A 19,833-nucleotide genomic window follows, 5' to 3' on the forward strand; every position below is an offset into this window, starting at 1 on the left:
CATGCCATTGCTGAGCCTATCATCTACTAGGACCCCCAGGTCCTTTTCCATCCTAGATCCCCCCAGAGGTTCTCCCCCCAGTCTATAGATTGCATTCAGATTTTTACCACCCAAATGCATTATCTTACATTTTTCTACATTGAACCTCATTTGTCATGTAGTTGCCCCTCCCCCATTCATTTGTTCAGATCTTTTTGCAAGATTTCCACATCCTGCGGAGAAGTTATTGCCCTGCTTAGCTTAGTATCGTCTGCAAATACAGAGATTGAACTGTTTATCCCATCCTCCAGGTCGTTTATGAACAAATTAAATAGGATTGGTCCCAGCACAGAACCCTGGGGAACCCCACTACCCACCCCTGACCATTCTGAGTACTCCCCATTTATCACCACCCTCTGAACACGCCCTTGTAGCCAGTTTTCAATCCATGTACTTACCCTATGGTCCATGCCAACGCACCTTATTTTGTACAGTAAACGTTTATGGGGAATTGTGTCAAATGCTTTTGTAAAATCCAGATACACCACGTCTACGGGCCTTCCTTTATCTAGATGGCAACTCACCTCCTCATAGAAGGTTAATAGATTGGTTTGGCAAGAACGATTCTTCATGAATCCATGCTGATTACTGCTAATGATACCGTTCTCATTACTAAAATCTTGTATGTAGTCCCTTATCATCTCCTCCAAGAGTTTACATACTATTGATGTTAGGCTAACTGGTCTGTAATTCCCAGGGATGTATTTTGGGCCCTTTTTAAATATTGGGGCTACATTGGCTTTTCTCCAATCAGCTGGTACCATTCCAGTCAATAGACTGTCTGTAAAAATTAGGAACAATGGTCTTGCAATCACTTGACTGAGTTCCCTAAGTACCCTCGGATGCAAGCCATCTGGTCCCGGTGATTTATTAATGTTAAGTTTCTCAAGTCTAATTTTAATTCCGTCCTCTGTTAACCATGGAGGTGCTTCCTGTGTTGTGTCCTGAGGATAAACACTGCAGTTTTGGTTATTGAAGCCCCCCCGATTCACTCGTAAAGACTGAGGAGAAGAATAAATTCAATACCTTTGCCATCTCCCCATCCTTTATAACCAGATGTCCTTCCTCATTCTTTATGGGGCCAATATGTACTGTCCTTCTTCTTCTTCCTTTTTTTTTTTTTTTTTTTACTATTTATATACTTAAAGAATTTCTTGGGATTTTTTTTTTGCTCTCCTCCGCTATGTGTCTTTCATGTTCTATCTTAGCTGTCCTTATTGCACCCTTACATTTCTTGTTGCATTCTTTATAAAGTCTGAATGCTGATGATGATCCCTCAGCCTTGTATTTTTTTTAAGGCCTTCTCCTTTGCTTTTATATGCATTTTTACATTGGAGTTAAGCCATCCAGGACTTTAGTTCGCTCTTTTAAATGGCTGAACTACAAACACATGCAGTCCATGCACCATCATCCACATCTGGACATTCTCGTTACATAGTCAGGTTGAAAAAAAGACACCAGTCCATCTCGTTCAACCTATAAAAGGGGGAAAAAAATAAATAAAATCATACAACCCCAGATTGCCCAGTTCTGGGGCTCTTGTCACCAATGCCTTGGGTGGTGCAATTCTTGCTGTTGATCTAGTACCTGATGTCTTGTAGATGGTTATATTAGTGTAGGATGGTAGCTGTTGGAGGGTCTAAGGTTTGGGTTTAGGTTACATAGTACCATGTTTATTACCCAATGGGATGCATTGGCTAATGCCCTTATTTAATATGCTCTTAAAGCAAACCCATCTCTCCTCCGTGTTCTTTGTTCCTAAGGTTTTTTTTAATTTATTTTTTTTTTCAAAAAAGTTTATTGAAATTTTTCATGAATACAGGGTATAGTCAACATACATAATGCATTGCATTGCACAGAAATGAAAAAGATAGACATTTAAGAGGCAAAGTTGCCTAACAGCAAAATTAGGGGGTGTATGTGTCTCCTCATGGGAGGCGCAAATGCGCATAGGTGTAAGTGGAGGTAGTGTCGTTAGATAGTCGTCAACTTCATGCAAGGTGTACACTGCAGTGGTTTGCCCGAGAACCATCCACCCCTTGTAAGGGAACTTTCTGTGGATGGGAGGGCGACGTTTTTTTTTAATTTATGCCTTCTAGCAAGGTTCGTAATTTAGGGAAGTTGGCTCTTTTTTTTTTGTCTTTGTATTCCCTTTATGTTTCCTATTTCTGTTATATATTTTATCTTTTTTTTATGCTGAAACTAATTGACCTGTGATCGCTTTTACCTAAATTGCCCCATATTTCCACATCTGTGATCAGGTCTGTATTGTTGGTAGTCAGTAGATCCAGTAATGTTTTATTTCTAGTTGGTGCGTCTACCATCTGACCCATAAAATTGTCCTGTAAGACATTAAGGAACTGGCGAGCCTTAAATGAATGCGCGGTTCCCTCCGCCCAGTCTATGTCTGGATAATTAAAATCCCCCATTATGATAACACTTCCCATCCTTGCTGTTAATCCAAACTGTGATAGGAGATCTGTCCCCCCTCCCTCAGGTTAGGGGGCCTATAGCATACTCCCAGTATTATTTTCCCCTTAGCTTCATCCCTTTGGAGCTCTACCCATAAGGATTCCACCTCCTCCCTAGCTCCCTCAGTGATGTCATTTCTCACATTCGCTTGTACATTATTCTTTATATATAGGCATACCCCTCCCCCTTTTTTACCCCCTCTATCCTGCAATAAAGGTAATACCCTTGAATGGTTGCCAGCCAATCATGAGAGCTGTTGAACCATTTCCGACAAAATCCAAATGCTCCTCGCACAAATTGTTCACCCATCTTGTCAGCCATGTTCCTGGCATTGGTGAACATGCCACATAGTTTAGACGGGTCGCATATTATCCTCTTATTGGGTGTTCTGAGATTACAACTAGGACTTGTTACTATGCTTATCTTGGGTTTATGGGCTTTGGTCCACTAATGCCCCCAATACTACCCTCTGGAATATGTTCCCGCTGACTATCTCTACCCCCCCCCCCCCCAATCGCCTAGTTAAAAAACCTCTCTAACTTTTTGGCCATCTTTACTCCCAGCAGATCTGCACCCTCCTCATTTAGGTGCAGTCCGTCCCTTCTATAGTACTGGTGACCGACTAAAGTCAGCCCAGTCCTCCAGGAACCCAGGGAGACTGATTTGGTTTCATGTAAACTATAAGCATCAAAATGTATATAAAGGACTGATGATAATTGTGATTCCCTCCCTGAATTTAACATTTTCTGTAGTTCCTTGTATATCCAGTTATGCTTCTGTAAGCTTACACTCTACTCTTTCTAATAGTGGTATGATTGGGGAGCGCTTGCCTCTCCGCTATTTCCTGTCTTCTGGCATGGTGGCCAGCGGCTTCTTCACTGCGCTGTTCGGACTGGGCTATTTCTACAACATCCACAATCTAACCTATTATATTATCATCCAGGTAAGTGATCTATCCTGCAGGTCTAAACTAAGTAATGGGACCTCTGCGCTACTATATAAATGCGTTAATGATCAAAATGTGTGTAGAAACATAAGAGTGATGCTGCAAAATCAAATAGTGCTCACTGAATCACCATCAAAATAAACTGTATAAATAAAATTTCGCGCAAACACATAAAGTGGAAAAAATAACTCAATAAATACTAATAAATCATATAAATGGTGTAAAACCAATAAAAAAACAAAAAAATGTCCAATAATGGTGAAAGATGTGAACTTCTATTTTCCAGTTGGACACTTTGGTGAAAGATTTAGCTGGATGATATATTTTCACATAAAATCAATGATTCGATGGCTTCCTTCCCTTAAAGTCTCCCATTGCCCTTACCTTAAAGGGCTTAAGATAAAGCCTTGATGTAAATGCAGGTGATCATCTGGGAGTAGTTGGAGGATGTCCCCTGGTGGTGGTTCCTGGTGTGTTGATACTAAGGACGCTTTTGATCAGGGACGATTCAGGATCCTGGGCTCCAGTCCAACCAAGTGAGGAGAAAAAGAGAAGGAACAAGGGGGCTTCCAATAGTGTAGTTCGTTAAAAACGATTTTATTTAATCAAAAAAAAAAATCTTTCCAAACAAATGGGTAAAAAGGTATACACACTGTGGATACAGTGTGCAGCGGTGACAGGTAAAGATGGCGGCGGAACGCTGTCACCTGGTACAAAGCTTCCGGTTCACACTGACAGCTTCTGGGTTAGAGCAGTGTGCAATGTCGTGTGGGGTGGCCGACGGGATCCTACGGGTTACGTCACGTGACCTCGTGACTTCATCAGGGATTCTGATTGGTCGATACCTACGTGACTTTATAATCAGTAGCCGGAAATTGTTTCGACGCCATATTTGTGTAGCCTATGTAGTCTAATAGCGTCAGAAAGTGCTGTCCTATCGAAATGTTACAAAGCTAGCATACTGTACAGGTTTAAAGTTAATAAATAATGAGGTGTTGATTCACATGTAATCAGAAGTGATTAAAAAGTGCAAATGCTTTGAAACTATATATTAACTGAAATGAAGTGCATTGTGCTGATAAGTAGACATACTGCCATCTTGGTCCTGGACACGCTTGGGACATAATTCTTCCTTTCCTCTCTCCCTAGGTGCTGAATGGTTTGGTGCAGACCACTGGATGGCCAAGTGTGGTCACCTGTATCGGGAACTGGTTTGGGAAAGGGAGGTAAGTGATTTTATTTCTGGTAACTGCTGGATTGGGAGTTACTGTATTAGTACTGCAAATAGTGTGGTTAGGGACATATTTATAAAGGACTCAAAGTTCTATGGATGGAATAACTGACCTCTCAGCACTTTGTCACCTCATCTATGGGCTAAGTCTTCATTTTATCTGACCTGCTGACCACTTCTGTGTCCTTCCCAACCTCTGTCCTTTCCTCTGTCTCCTCCACTCCCTCTCACACCAGCATTCTCTGGCCTCCCCGTGTAGGTCTCTCTTCTCTTCCTTTTGCCTCTCTGGTTGTCTCAGTGATGCTCTGTCTCTCGTCCTTCTGGCTATCTCAGGAATGCTCATGGTTTCATTCTACCTCCTGGCTTCATCAGGGACACTGTCTCATCCTCCTAGCTGGCTTGACGTTCTCGGTCTCTCATCCTTTTTTGTATGGCTGTCTCGTTGATGCAGTTTTTGTCTTATTAATCCTGTCTCTCTCGGGTAGGTTTGTTGCTCTTTCTCCCCCTGGATTTCTCTGTAGAATTATTTTTCTCATATCCATCTTCTGGCTGTCTAAGTGACAATATTGGCATCTTGTCCTTCCTCAGGCTGTCTGTGTAGTTTGAATGCCCCTCTTCTATCCTCTGTATGTCTTGGTGAGCCTCTCTGTCCCTCATGTATTCTTGGTGAGCCTCTCTGGTGTTCTTGGTGAGCCTCTGAGCATCACCATCATCAGAGGATGGATGAGGGGCAAAGTCTTTCATTCTTCCTCCTGGCTGTCCTAGTGAAGTTCCTGGTTTCTCCTGCTTCCTCTGGCTGTTTCGATGAGACCCTTGTTCCCACTTCCATCCTCTGGCTGTCTTGAGGCATGTGTACTCTCATCCTTCCTTCTTCTGACTGTCTTGGTAATGCTCTTGGCTTGTACTTTCTCTGGCTCTCTACATGATTTGCTCAGTTTCCTCCATCCACTAGTTGTCTTGCTGAGGCTCCTGGTCCCTGTACCTTCCTCTGGTTGTCTAGGTGGGATTATTGATCTCTAATGCTTTTTTTTTTTTTTTTTTTTTTTTAGCCATTTTGAAAATACTCCCAAATGCTTTTCCTTTCTCCGGGTCTCTCATGGGGACTCTCGTCCCTTTTCCATTTCGTGACTCTCTCAGTCCCTCTCCGTCCTTTGGCTGTCTAGGGTGAGACTCTTGGTCCTTCTTTTTATCCCCTGACTATCTTGTTGAGGCTTTCAGTCCTTCTTTTTTTTTTTTTTTTTTTTTTCTTCCCCTAGCTGTATCAGTGAGGCTTTTGGTCCTCTTCCATTCTGTAGCTGTTTTGGTAAGGTTATCAGCCCTTCTTACATCTTCTTCTGACTGTCTTGGTAAGGCTATCAGTCCCTCTTCTATCCTCTGTCTTGGTGAGGCTCTTAGTCTTTAATCTTCTTTTTTTTTTTTTTTTTTTTTTCTGGCTGTCCAAATGATGCTCTAGGCCTCATCCATCTTCTGTCTCAGCAAAGCCTGATATCTAACCCATGTCACCTACCTTCTCTCCACAGGAGAGGTTTCATCATGGGAGTGTGGAATTCGCACACATCTGTTGGAAATATTTTGGGGTCCCTGATTGCTGGTTTCTGGGTGTCCTCATGTTGGGGGATGTCCTTTATTGTTCCGGGTATAATCATTGGAGTGATGGGCATCGTCTGTTTCTTGTTCCTCATAGAGCGTAAGTGATACATTTTGGAACGTGTGGCATTGTGATCCTTGGCTATCTTACATTTGACTGTCTCTTCTCTAACTGCAGATCCTCGAGACGTCAACTCCGATCCTCCTCGGGTAAGAAGAATCTTTCAGTCAGAGGTCAGGTCTTTTCCCAATTCTGACCTGTTCTGCCACATCTGAACCCACCGGACAACATCCCCAGTCATGTCCATCCTCGTCCTCTTTCCCTCCTCCTCTAGTGCTCCTTTAGGTTTCATACACACGGGCACTTTTAGGCATCAAAAAGAAACTGTAGGGGTATCTCCGTACCTGGGAGAGACCTCTACAGTGTACAGCTGCCCATAGTAATGAATGGAGGTCCTAACCCTAAACTATGCAAGCATGAAGTCAGGCAAGGTCTAAATAGTGGATCGTGCAAAAAACTGCAATCTGATTTTATGAGAGGGCGCCGGTTTACGGAAGCAAAATCTACTTATTTACAGCCATGCATTACTATTGGCGGGCTATACAGTGCATTCTGATGCAGAAATGTTCCCGCAATTTACGTCTGGTGCCTGAAAGCGTCTGTGTGTGTGTGTGTGTGTGTGTGTGTGTGTGTGAGGCCTTATTGTACGACATTCCCGGGAAGGTCTATCCAATGTTCCTTCATTTATGACTCCCATCCCCAGACATGCTCCTCCTCTATTCACCTTCTATTGTTCTTTTATCATATGTCTCCTCCTCCTTCATTACCTGACACAGGTGTTGTCCCATCCACAGACTCCTCCCAGTTTAACGTGTAACGGTTTCAAGATCCAGAATCAAATATTAAGAGCAGAAGAGCCTATACCTGAGAAGGTAAATAATATTCAGGGTCGGGGTGTGGGAAATTCTGGGTATTTCTGCTGCGTCGTAATCTAGCTGGGTAAAGGTTTCACATGCCGTGTTTTTTTTTATTTAAAACTCCAGGCAAACAGCAATATACACACCTACCTAATGATTTGTAATTCTGTTCAGCTAGTCTTATGATTCACACACTCCTGTCACACTGCACAGCCAGAGGGCTACTCTACCGTTCCCTATGGCAGCTTCCATGTACCTATGACACAGCAAACTCCAGAGGTTCCCCTGCGCCTGAAACATGTTAGATTGGGAACACTATGTAATACAATAGAGCCTTACTGTCTGAAGTGTGCGCCATTATGTTATTGGGGCATTGGCCGGGTACTAGTTGGGTGCTTCTCAACATGTCTGCCCCGGGCACCGCCTTCTTTCTATGCAAATGTTACTTCCATGCAGCCTCATTCAGAATATTGAAGGCCAGAATTTCTTCCTCTATGTTCCAGAGTTGGGAAACCCAGAGCATGCTGGGACCATCCCCCGTCTACCCAACACATCACGTCGTTGTCCTACAGAAGGAACCCAGTAATGGGAAAAGCGCTACATCTGCCATCAGCTTTTTTGGAGCCCTCCAAATTCCGGTGAGTGTGACATAACATGGCAACCTACATCTGACTGGGCGGGGTGTTCAGAGGAGTGTCTGGGGGCGGGGGTCACAGGTTCTGGAGTATTTTCCATAGGTTTTCTCTGGGAAGATCCAGGTGGTTATATTTTGTGGTGTCCAATGGATTGTCTCTGGCGGGATGAGCAGAATGTCTTTGGGAGGGAATGTCATTAGATTGTCTCTGGGAAGGTCCAATAGGTTGTCGCTGGGGAGACTATGAACAGGTCATATTTTGTGATGTTCCGAAGGTTGTCTCTGGGGAAGTTCAGCCACAGTAGAGTTCCATTTTCTTGATTTTTTTTTTTTTTTTTACAAGGGAAAGCACACCTCACTTTCCAGTATGACCTCCTTCCTCCTGCTGGTGACCCCTCTAGTGATATAAAGATCTATATAGAGGAATCAGGACCTCCTTCCTCATGCTGGTGACCCCTCTAGTGATATAAAGATCTATATAGAGGAATCGGGACCTCCTTCCTCCTGCCGGTGACCCCTCTAGTGATATAAAGATCTACATAGAGGAATCAGGACCTCCTTCCTCCTCCTGGTGATCCTTCTAGAGATATAAAGATCTATATAGAGGAATCGGGACCTCCTTCCTCCTGCCGGTGATCCCTCTAGTGATCCATCCTAGAATTCTATTCACTTTTCCCACTGCCTGGCCATGCCCTCAAATCTATTTCCTCTGTTATTCTGGCCAACACTGTACTCCTAATATTGTACTCTATCAAGGAATCCTCTTTTCCATGTGTAGAACTACCCTCATAGGAGCTGCTGCATAGGTCCTCTGTTTTTTGCCCCTGCCCTCTGTACACTCAGCCTGGTGTGACAGAGGGACTAAGTATGCAATCACAGGAAATCATTGAAGGTAATATCTGGTAACCATTAATATTATGATGTCCAAGAAAATAGGCACTGAACGAGTTAGGGCAAAATTTAATACATTGTCGCCCAATATGGTGGCTAAGGAGGCAAGCAATAAAATGGATTAACAAAGGCAGTAACACAGTTTAGTATACGGAGTGATTACCAGTAAGGACAGGGTAAAAGATGACTCTTGGCAACCAGATCAGCATAAACCGTAGCAAGGCCACCCTTAGTGCAGCAGTGAGCAGCAATAAAGCTTAATTTACTGAGTACAGGACACTATACAGCTGAAGTGTGCTAATGGCGACTATGCTAGGCCTAGACCGACTGAAGGGGCACTATCCAAAAGAAAAGGGGATTGGTAGTGGAGGGGGCAGGGGAACAAAGGGGTTTGTAGGATAAGTATTATGGGAGGGGCAGTCCTTTTTTAAATGTTGTTCTACTAGCTATTGTTGGGACCCTTTAAGAGCGTTGGTGCACTTAATTACAGTCCCAATTAACCTGCGCACAGTATAGTCTCGGCATAGTATTGGCACAGGTGCAAGGGTGGATGTGGTTCAGGTGCAGTAAAGGCTTGGTATAGATATGGCATAAATGCTGGATTGGTATGGCAAAGGTGTGGTATGGCTGTAGCAGACTCGACATCCTGTCTGCAGTGAGTCAGTCCCTTCTAACAGTGAAGGGTGGACGATGAGCTCTCTCACCAGTTCCCAGGATGCTTGCTGTAGAAGGGGGCCCCTCAGTCTGTCAGGCTTGCATCCCCGCTGGCAAGTGAATATTCGGACACAGTAGCGCTCTCTCTACCCCTCTCCTCTGTGCCAAGACACAGAACTTTCCCTGGCAGTTTAATAATCCCCTGCCACTCCTCTTGCTTCTGCCCAGGCCACACTGGAATCTGTAGTTCAGAAAGAGAGTTCCTATATTTCTGGAATTCCCAGGATTCCAAGCGCCCTGCATTGAAGTCTATGGGGTTGCTTGGCTTTAGCTTTCTCCCAGCTGGCCAGAGGAAGATGGTTCAGTATCTCAGTAGAAAGTAAAAGTAATCTGATTGTAAAGAGGGAAATGTCTCCTCCTCCATGTTTCTGTAGTCCAGCACCTTACTACACATACAGGTAGGTGTATTATTTTACATTTAGAAACTGCAGTTTCCATCACTTTGACCAATCTAAAAAGCAAAGCTAAACCATGTTCCATGTTGCAGACCCCACCAGGAATATCTACCCTATTTCATACCTGTTCTCAGCCCCCTTGGGGACTGCTTGGATTTACCTGCTCATCTGCGCCATCATGACCCTGGAACATTCCGACCCACCTGACACTCTGGGTTCAGACATCTTTACACCACCTTAAAGTAATAAGTCAAACCACTCAATGAGTTTATATTATATTAACGTTTACTGAATAACTCAAGGAAGATTTTGTTGCACAAGGAGGTAATAAACCAACTGAACTTTGGATAACAGTCCTAGTTCAGCAGAAGAATTCCTCCACAATAATACAAGTTTAAGACAATCTGGGAACAACAGTATATTATATACGCGTATGTACCATGGAGTACCACTTGAACATGACCTGAAAGGATAAATGAAAATTAAGCATTAATTCTGACAAGACTTCTAAAGGGGGAACCCCAGGCCGGCCTATTCAACTTTTAATCGTAACTAGAGCTCAATTAAGCAAGAACGGTATGAGGGCCCTTTAAGTAGAAATGGCAGTAATGTTGCAGGCCTGATGGTCTTCACCGGCAGTTGGAGCTCATTAACTATATCCAATAGGGTGCAGCAACAAGGTAATGGTGTGTGTGTGTGTATGTATGTATGTGTATATATATATGTATGTGTGTGTGTGTGTGTATGTGTGTGTGTGTGTGTGTGTGTGTGTGTGTGTGTGTGTGTGTGTATATATGTATATATATGTATGTGTATATAGGTAGGCCGTGTGTGTGTGTGTGTGTGTGTGTGTGTGTGTGTGTGTGTGTATGTATGTATATATATGTATGTGTATATAGGTAGGCCGTATGTGTGTGTGTGTATATATATATATATATATATATATATATATATATATATATATATATATATATATATATATATATTAGGCCGCAACCTCACTCTCCTGGTACAGAGGTCCGTCACACACCAGGTCCAGGAGGAAGAGAGCACGGGGCGCGTCCCTGGTCTCTTTTTTTTTTTTTTTTTTTTTTTATGCTCTTCCCAGCATTCTCTCTGATAGCAAATATCCCTGGGATATGTAGTCTGGGTGCATAGTCATACGGAGCAATTTCCATTCTGAGGGACTACTAATCTCACAATGCCTTTGGTTTGGCTTACAGATATGATGTCAGATAGTGACGCTGGGCACTAGAGAGACAATACAGTACATAGAAATGATGGGGAATCGCCATGCTTTGCAATTGTAGTCCACAATTCTACATCAGCAAAACGACCTCTTACCCACCGATCCTTCTATTACGAATGAACAGTGGAAATAGACCAGAACCTGATAGAGCGTTGGGGTACACCACTAGGGAACGGTCCCTGTTCTGCATGAACCCCATTTATTACCACACTCTGAAATCTATTATTTAGCCAACGACATATCTACCTATGATTGGCCAAATTCTGAATGATTTATGAGTGTTCCAGTAACGTTGTGGTGTTTTGTTTTGTTTTCGTGTCCCGCCAGGGCGTGGTGGAGTTTTCCATGTGCTTATTGTTTGCCAAGCTGGTCAGTTACACCTTCCTCTTCTGGCTGCCCCTGTACATGGCAAATGCCGGTGAGTATTTTCCCCAGAATTACTCCAATTATGTGTTCCAAACCCATACAATCTGTCCCCTTATCCAGAGGGACCCTCCATAGAGCTCCTCACCTACACCATATAACTGCCTCTAATACACCACCACACCTATTATTACTGTGCAGGACTACTTCTGCTGCTTAATAGAACTCCTCTCACCTCGGCCTAGAGGCCCCTCCCTCATACCTCTCCTATAGAGCTCCTCTGATATGACCTCATATTACTTTTTGGAACCCCAACCACTTCTTCACATATCCTCTCCTGCTACACCTTTTGGTGCCACAATATTATACAGTACTCCTCCTCCTTTCATGTAGCCCCTCCCACTGGTAACAGAACACTCCTCTTTGCTCTGCATCCATCCTACGATCAATTTCCCCATTACTCGGTATAGTAAGTGTTTCCACCATCTTGTTCTCCCGACAGGTGGGATGGACGCTCGTCATGCTGGTGACATGTCCACTCTCTTTGATGTGGGTGGAATTTTTGGTGAGTTTGCAGTTTAGCATGGTGGAGGAATAAGGGTGCAGTAAAGGGTGGGGATGGTGGAGGAATAGGGGTGCAGTAAAGGGTGGGGATGGTGGAGGAATAGGGGTGCAGTATTGTGTGGTTGATGTAAGCATTAAAGGTCAGCAAAACAAGGAGGGGTTGGAAGGCAGACTGAGGATAGTAAAGGTTGTGATTGGTGCATTGCTTGGAGGGTAGTAAAGAACATGGCTGATAGAGAATTGGGATGGAAGGACTGGTGGGTAGTAAAGGGTGTTGGTTCAGGGACTGGTGGGTAGGTAGTAATGCGTTTGGATGGTTCAGGGACTGGTGGGTAGTAATGTGTGGATGGTTCAGGGACTGGTGGGTAGTAGAGGGTTTTGGTTCAGGGACTGGTGGGTAGTAATGGGTGTGGATGGTTCAGGGACTGGTGGGTAGGTAGTAATGGGTGTGGATGGTTCAGGGACTGGTAGGTAGTAATGTGTGGATGGTTCAGGGACTGGTGGGTAGTAATGGGTGTGGACGGTTCAGGGACTGGTGGGTAGTAATGGGTGTGGACGGTTCAGGGACTGGTGGGTAGTAATGGGTGTGGACGGTTCAGGGACTGGTGGGTAGTAATGGGTGTGGATGGTTCAGGGACTGGTGGGTAGGTAGTAATGCGTTTGGATGGTTCAGGGACTGGTGGGTAGTAATGGGTGTGGACGGTTCAGGGACTGGTGGGTAGTAATGGGTGTGGATGGTTCAGGGACTGGTGGGTAGGTAGTAATGGGTGTGGATGGTTCAGGGACTGGTGGGTAGTAATGGGTGTGGATGGTTCAGGGACTGGTGGGTAGTAATGGGTGTGGACGGTTCAGGGACTGGTGGGTAGTAAAGGGTGTGGATGGTTCAGGGACTGTTGGGTAGTAATGGGTGTGGACGGTTCAGGGACTGGTGGGTAGTAATGGTTCAGGGACTGGTGGGTAGTAGAGGGTGTGGATGGTTCAGGGACTGGTGGGTAGTAATGGTTCAGGGACTGGTGGGTAGTAGAGGGTGTGGATGGTTCAGGGACTGGTGGGTAGTAAAGGGTGTGGATGGTTCAGGGACTGTTGGGTAGTAATGGGTGTGGATGGTTCAGGGACTGGTGGGTAGTAATGGTTCAGGGACTGGTGGGTAGTAGAGGGTGTGGATGGTTCAGGGACTTGGGAGGGTGACGAGTTCACAATGAATATGGTTTAATTGTATTTCTAGGTGGAATTCTAGCCGGTGTGATCTCCGATAAATCTCACAAACGTGCCACAACCTGCGGAGTCATGCTGATGTGCGCCGCCCCCACTGTGAGTACCGATATGGCACAAGGTGATCAATAGATGGGAAAATACCGGGCGTCTTTTATACCAATATATAGTAACGCACAACAGGATCTGATTTAGAGAGGAGGGTCATCCCTGGCAGAGCAGTGACATCACTAATGACATCACACTGATCTATATAACACAGGTGGTCAGATGGGAGGGATCTAATATAAAGGGGTAGGGTCATCCCTGACAGAGCAGTGACATCACTGATGACATCACACTGCTGTATAAGTCAGTACTGCCTGCAGTGTGATGTAATGTATACTATGACGGGAATGTGTCTCTATGGACCGAGTTCTGTATATCGGTGTCTGATTCTTGTCTCTCCATTCACAGCTCTATTTCTTCTCTGCTGTCAGTAAAACGGGTCCCGTGTTCACCGTGTGTGAGTATTGAAGTTTACTCCTCTCATCCTCTTCTGTCCCATCTGGAGGAAGGACAAGTGTCACAGTGACCAATAAGAGGGGCTCTCATTGTATAACATTAAAAATGACAGCTGCAATCTGATTGGTGGTTATGGGCAGAGCAGACGCTCTCCTTGCCTCCATAGGACAATGTCTGTCCATGTATTCCATGTATGTATTCATAGTGTGCACATCATGGTCACTAATGTCCCTGTACCTTCTAGTGATGCTGCTGGTGTGTGGAGCGCTGGTGAACGGGCCGTATTCCCTGATCACAACCGCCGTGTCCGCTGACCTGGTGAGTCTTCTATTTTTCTGTCATTCTGATGTCATAGTGTACAGCCGGACAACCTCCTCACTTTAGACAACTATTTGCCTAATGTGGGTGGAGAGTTAAGACAGTATGGCGATTATAACCCATTTGACCCAATACCTGTGAGTGTCTGCGATATTCTTCAGATCTCCTCCGAGGTCTTCATGAAATAAAATCTCCTCCGTCTCTTCACAGGGGACACACAAGTCACTAAAGGGAAACGCACACGCTCTTTCTACAGTGGCGGCCATTATAGACGGTACTGGATCTGTAGGTGAGACACCAAATTTACCATTTCCTGCTACTGATCACCCAGAATATTCCCAACCCTTCCATTTCCCTGCATCCCCTGCTCCAGTGTCCCCTTCCCAGCATCCCCTGCTCCAGTGTCCCCCCTTCCCGGGATCTCTTCCCTCCAGTGTCCTCCCTTCCCGCGATCTCTTCCCTCCGTGTCCCCCCTTCCCGCGATCTCTTCCCTCCGTGTCCCCCCTTCCCGCGATCTCTTCCCTCCGTGTCCCCCCTTCCCGCGATCTCTTCCCTCCGTGTCCCCCCTTCCCGCGATCTCTTCCCTCCCGGGTTCCCCCTTCCCGGGATCTCTTCCCTCCCGGGTTCCCCCTTCCCGGGATCTCTTCCCTCCAGTGTCCCCCCTTCCCGCGATCTCTTCCCTCCCGGGTTCCCCCTTCCCGGGATCTCTTCCCTCCCGGGTTCCCCCATTTCCCCTTACATTCCTCCCTGTCTCAGTATTTGTTCCCAGCATTCCTCCAGTGTTCCCTTCCTGTGTTTTTTCTTGACAATCCCCCCCCCACCCCCACCTCAGTGTTCCCTACTGGCATCCATCTATCACTGTATCCCCCGTTCCCTTCCCCTCCTCCATTGTGACTCTCCATCCCTCTCCTCTCCCTCCCAGGTGCTGCTCTCGGCCCCCTGTTGGCGGGACTCCTGTCACCGTACGGTTGGCACAATGTCTTCTTCATGCTGATGATGAGCGATGCCTTTGCCTTGTTGGTGAGTATTGTCAGAATTGATGGAGCCTGATCCAATCTCTGATCCTCTCTATGACATCACACATATATATGACATCACATACACGCATTCTGTCACATTGTACTGCTTATACTTCTGTCTCTGATGTCAGATCTCTCTCATAACTTTCTCTGTGATGTCATTTCGTCTCTTTTCTCAGTTCTTGTTGCGTTTGATCAGAAAGGAGCTGAATTGCAGGAGGCCGGCGGAAGGAGAAGTGACAGAGTAAGTGACATCTTGTTGGTTGCAGGGTGCTCGGGACACAGAGGAGTAATGGGGGGTGGAAAGTAGTATTTAACACCCCCCCCCGTCATTTAACTTATGGGGGAGAAAATTTATGTGACTTCACCCTCCCTCAATAGAAACTTACACATTGGAGGTAGAAGGCAAAAAATAGTCCCATATCAACAGCGCCGTTCATTTGTATCTGGACCACTGAGGGGAGGGGGGGACAGGTGGCAGAAATGTAGGAGGGAGGGGGGGACAAGCGGGAGAGGAGGGGACAGGTGGGGTGGGAAGGGAGGGGTGGACAGGCAGGAGAGCGGCGGTGGGGAGGGGGGGATGATAGGGGTGGGACGGGACAGTGTGGGAGAGGGAAGGGGGACATGCGGGGGAGGGGGGACAGACGGCAGAGATGCGGGGGAGGGGGGACAGGTGGCAGAGATGCAGGGGGGGGACAGGAGGTGAGGGGGGGTACAGGTGGTAGGGGGGGACAGGAGGGAGAGGGGAGTTAGGGGTGGATGACAGGAGGGGGAAGACAGGCGGCAGAGATGCAGAGGAGGGGGGAGACGGGCGGGAGGGGACAGGGAGGAGGCATGCAGGAGGGAGAGAGGGGCGGGGACAGGCAGCAGGGGAGGGGAAAAAGCGGGGGGGGGGGGGACAGGTGGCAGAGATGCGGGAGAGGGGAGGTGGGAACAGGCGGGAGGGAGGTAGGGGGGACAAGCTGGGGAGGGGGGAGACAGGCGACAGATGCAGGGGAGGGGGAAAAGCGGGGGGGGCGACAGGTGGCAGAGATGCGAGAGAGAGAGAGAGAGAGAGAGATGCGGGGGGGGGGGGACAGGTGGCAGAGATGCGGGAGGTGGGAACAGGAGGGAGAAGGGGGACGGACAAGCGGGGGAGGGGGGAGACAGGCGACAGATGCAGGGGAGGGGGGGACAGAGAGAGAAGTCACATGGGTATTTAGAGGAATGATTGGTGGTTTGGATCTGTTGCTGTGAACAATCATCACATTGACATCACGATCTCGTAGTACTTTGCAGGTCTCTCTTATGACCTTCTGTTGTATTTTCAGGTGGAAGGAACATTAGGAGGATCGTCATCACGGAGATCTGGTTTCCATGTGTGGGTTTCATGTGGACAATCCCATCTTTATCCTGATCAGACAGACTTCAATGGGGAATCTTCCATACTATGGATATTTGGGGGGCTCAGACGTTGGTGGGTTCAGTGAACCTCGGAATGAGCAGCTGCTTTCTTTGTTGTTCTGAAACTGTCTTTGGACTATGTGTGCTGGCCCTACTGCCCCAAAATTCAGCCAATCGCAGGTCAGCAATACATTAATATAATTTTTATATCCAGAGGAATTGGGGATTGTACCGTCTCCACACGGCCTACGGGGCTCCATCCAATGAAGGCCTTGTGTCATTCCTGGTGGGGGGGGGGAAAGTGTCTCTAGCCCACCATAACCCTCATCGGAGTCTTTAATTCTTTAGCCAACACTCGGCAATGCTCACAGCTGGATTCTGATAGGCTGGGACCGGTGCATGCTGGGACAGGAATGTTCCATGGATGGAGTGTACCCCGTGTCACTATTGTCCTGTATTGTGTTACAGCCGGGCGCTGCTCCTGAAAAGTGTGGGAATATTCTGCACCCCATCATTCCATCCGCCATACCCTGCAATGTTCAGAGGGTGGGGCTAATCTCTCTAGACTCCTCCCACTCAAGTCCAGCTGTATGGGTTTATCCTATGTAGTATACCCCTCCCTCTCTCTGTTCATATTATACAGAGAGCTGTATAGATGATGTAAATGGTATTCTGTTTTAGAATAATGTATATATTGTATTATTGTGTACATCCCATAATATGTATATACAGTGCACGCGGCACACAGTGTTCTGTATATAGGCGCTATCAAAGTAAAAGATCTACAGCCAAGACGGTACCATATGAAGGACGTGCCTCCTTCTATAGAGGGGGGTGTGTGAAGGACGTGCGTCCTCTATAGAGGGGGGGGTGTGAAGGACGTGCGTCCTCTATAGAGGGGGGGGTGTGAAGGACGTGCGTCCTTCTATAGAGGGGGGGGGTGTGAAGGACGTGCATCCTTCTATAGAGGGGGGGTGTGAAGGACGTGCGTCCTTCTATAGAGGGGGGTGTGTGAAGGACATGCGTCCTTCTATAGAGGGGGGTGTGTGAAGGACGTGCGTCCTTCTATAGAGGGGGGTGTGTGAAGGACGTGCGTCCTTCTATAGAGGGGGGTGTGTGAAGGACGTGCCTCCTTCTATAGAGGGGGGTGTGTGAAGGACGTGCCTCCTTCTATAAAGGGGGGTGTGTGAAGGACGTGCCTCCTTCTATAGAGGGGGGTGTGTGAAGGACGTGCCTCCTTCTATAGAGGGGGGTGTGTGAAGGACGTGCGTCCCTCTATAGAGGGGGGTGTGTGAAAGACGTGCGTCCCTCTATAGAGGGGGGTGTGTGAAGGACGTGCGTCCCTCTATAGAGGGGGGTGTGTGAAGGACGTGCGTCCCCCTATAGAGGGGGGAGGTGAAGGACGTGCGTCCCCCTATAGAGGGGGGAGGTGAAGGACGTGCCTCCTCCATAGGGGGGAGGTGAAGGACGTGCCTCCTCCATAGGGGGGAGGTGAAGGACGTGCCTCCTCCTATAGAGGGGGGGGTGTGAAGGACGTGCCTCCTCTATAGGGGGGGTTGTGAAGGACGTGCCTCCTCCTTTAGACTGGTATGTACTGTATGTAGGATGTACATCCTCTATAGATGGTACCATATGAAGGCCGTACCTCCTCTAGATGGGTGTGTGTGACAGATGTACATCCTCTATAGACGGGTACACTGTGTATGTATGAAGGTCACACAGAGATCACAATATTTATTACAAACTGTCTCTGTAAGAAGTCTAATCGGAAGTGTCTTCCTGGCACCTTTTTTCGTCTAGATGACCTCCTCTCCCTTTTTTATGGGGTCCCATGTCTCTCTCTCTTCTCAGGTCAGTCTCTATCCCATCTCTCTCTCTCTCTCTCTCTCTCTCTCCTCTCAGGTCAGTCTCTGTCCCATCTCTCTCTTCTCAGGTCAGTCTCTGTCCCATCTCTCTCTTCTCAGGTCAGTCTCTGTCCCATCTCTCTCTTCTCAGGTCAGTCTCTGTCCCATCTCTCTCTTCTCAGGTCAGTCTCTGTCCCATCTCTCTCTTCTCAGGTCAGTCTCTGTCCCATCTCTCTCTTCTCAGGTCAGTCTCTGTCCCATCTCTCTCTTCTCAGGTCAGTCTCTGTCCCATCTCTCTCTTCTCAGGTCAGTCTCTGTCCCATCTCTCTCTTCTCAGGTCAGTCTCTGTCCCATCTCTCTCTCATAATAATTTGTCTCAGGCTCGGCCTTGGTGATATTTTTGCACAGATAGTCGGAATCGGGTGTTCTTCTTCTTCTTGAACTGTAACATGATTGTGATGAAGGACATTGATGTCCATACACTGTGAATCCTGACAATCGTACTATTGACTGGTGGCTGGTCCCATCTGTTGTATTTTATGATCTTAATAAAGGGGGCTCCCGGTCCCATCTATTGATTTAAAGGCTCTGGGTCATCTGTTGGGTGTCCATCGAACATCTGAGAATATTGTGTCATCAGTGAGCTGAGCCCAAAATTTCACCAATGGTGCTGTGACCTCCCGATGAGAATCTCACAGGAAGATCTTCACCTCTTGATGGTTTGTAGAACCGGCTTTTCAGGTAACCTATTCCACACTGATCGGAAGAAAGATGGAGAAGATTCTAATCACACATTTCCTTGCTAATCTGGTAACCATCCAGACACCGTTCCTCCTCCTCCTCCTCCCATGAAGGTTGTCTTCTGTTTCTTCCCCGTTCTCTGACTTCCTGGTTGTTTGACGGTTTCTTACATGAAAACCAGAGCCAGGCGAAGACTATTTCTACATGCAGAAAGACCCACACTTGGCTTCCTGTACCACTTCCTGTCTTACTGGAAAACGTATTTCTGTACAAAGAAGAAACCGACAAGTAGCTTTGTTTGGTACAAAAAAAGGATTTGAACGGCACAGCGTGAGACGTATTTTTATAAATTATCACTTGATACTTTATTACACATACACTGTATATAAAATATAATTTCACACTTTAAAACAAAGACACAAAAAGTATCAAATGATACAGAAATATATAGAAATACGTCTCACGGAGTGCCGTTTGTTTTTTTTGTACCAAACAAAGTTACTTGTCGGTTTCTTCTTTTTGCCTTTGATTGTTGGATGTGGCAAAGTGAAAGCCTGATCTTTACTTTTGTATTTCTGTGTTGTATATCAAGCAATGTTTTTCATATCCTTGTCAGGGTTCCCAACCTTCTGTTAATTTTCAGTTTATAAAAATGCGGCTGATTTTTACAATGTCTGTTACAGACAGCGGCTGCCCATAAAAAGAAAATATATATCTTGTCACGGGCCAGCTTTGGAATTCTGGGAGGCCCAGTGCTGTCATGGTGCATTTTACAAATTGTAGGAGGGGGAGCAAAGAGTGGGATGGGG

General features: G+C 46.5%; 2 protein-coding genes and 1 long non-coding RNA gene across 4 annotated transcripts in view; all 3 read left to right on the forward strand.

Moving 5' to 3' along the window:
- SLC37A1 (solute carrier family 37 member 1) overlaps positions 1–17,300 on the forward strand; it is a 30,653-nt gene extending 13,353 nt beyond the window's left edge. For both annotated transcript variants that reach the window (XM_073617643.1, XM_073617644.1), the window contains exons 6-20: positions 3,319–3,454; positions 4,607–4,683; positions 6,209–6,375; positions 6,454–6,485; positions 7,131–7,208; positions 7,697–7,831; positions 11,404–11,494; positions 11,942–12,004; positions 13,229–13,314; positions 13,672–13,720; positions 13,964–14,037; positions 14,248–14,326; positions 14,960–15,057; positions 15,236–15,300; positions 16,367–17,300. In XM_073617643.1, the coding sequence (XP_073473744.1) occupies positions 3,319–3,454; positions 4,607–4,683; positions 6,209–6,375; positions 6,454–6,485; positions 7,131–7,208; positions 7,697–7,831; positions 11,404–11,494; positions 11,942–12,004; positions 13,229–13,314; positions 13,672–13,720; positions 13,964–14,037; positions 14,248–14,326; positions 14,960–15,057; positions 15,236–15,300; positions 16,367–16,382 (1,246 nt within the window). In that variant the 3' untranslated portion in view covers positions 16,383–17,300. The remainder of the gene's footprint in view (positions 1–3,318; positions 3,455–4,606; positions 4,684–6,208; positions 6,376–6,453; positions 6,486–7,130; positions 7,209–7,696; positions 7,832–11,403; positions 11,495–11,941; positions 12,005–13,228; positions 13,315–13,671; positions 13,721–13,963; positions 14,038–14,247; positions 14,327–14,959; positions 15,058–15,235; positions 15,301–16,366) is intronic.
- LOC141129552 (myoferlin-like) overlaps positions 1–19,833 on the forward strand; it is a 644,669-nt gene that overhangs the window by 227,938 nt on the left and 396,898 nt on the right. The gene's annotated exons all lie outside the window — the stretch shown is intronic.
- Positions 17,380–18,861, forward strand: LOC141129549 (uncharacterized). The gene is made up of 2 exons (XR_012241841.1): positions 17,380–18,290; positions 18,342–18,861. It is a non-coding gene; the product is annotated as an uncharacterized lncRNA (long non-coding RNA).

The sequence above is a fragment of the Aquarana catesbeiana genome, linkage group LG02 (assembly GCF_042186555.1).
Source record: "Aquarana catesbeiana isolate 2022-GZ linkage group LG02, ASM4218655v1, whole genome shotgun sequence".
NCBI classification, from domain to species: domain Eukaryota; kingdom Metazoa; phylum Chordata; class Amphibia; order Anura; family Ranidae; genus Aquarana; species Aquarana catesbeiana.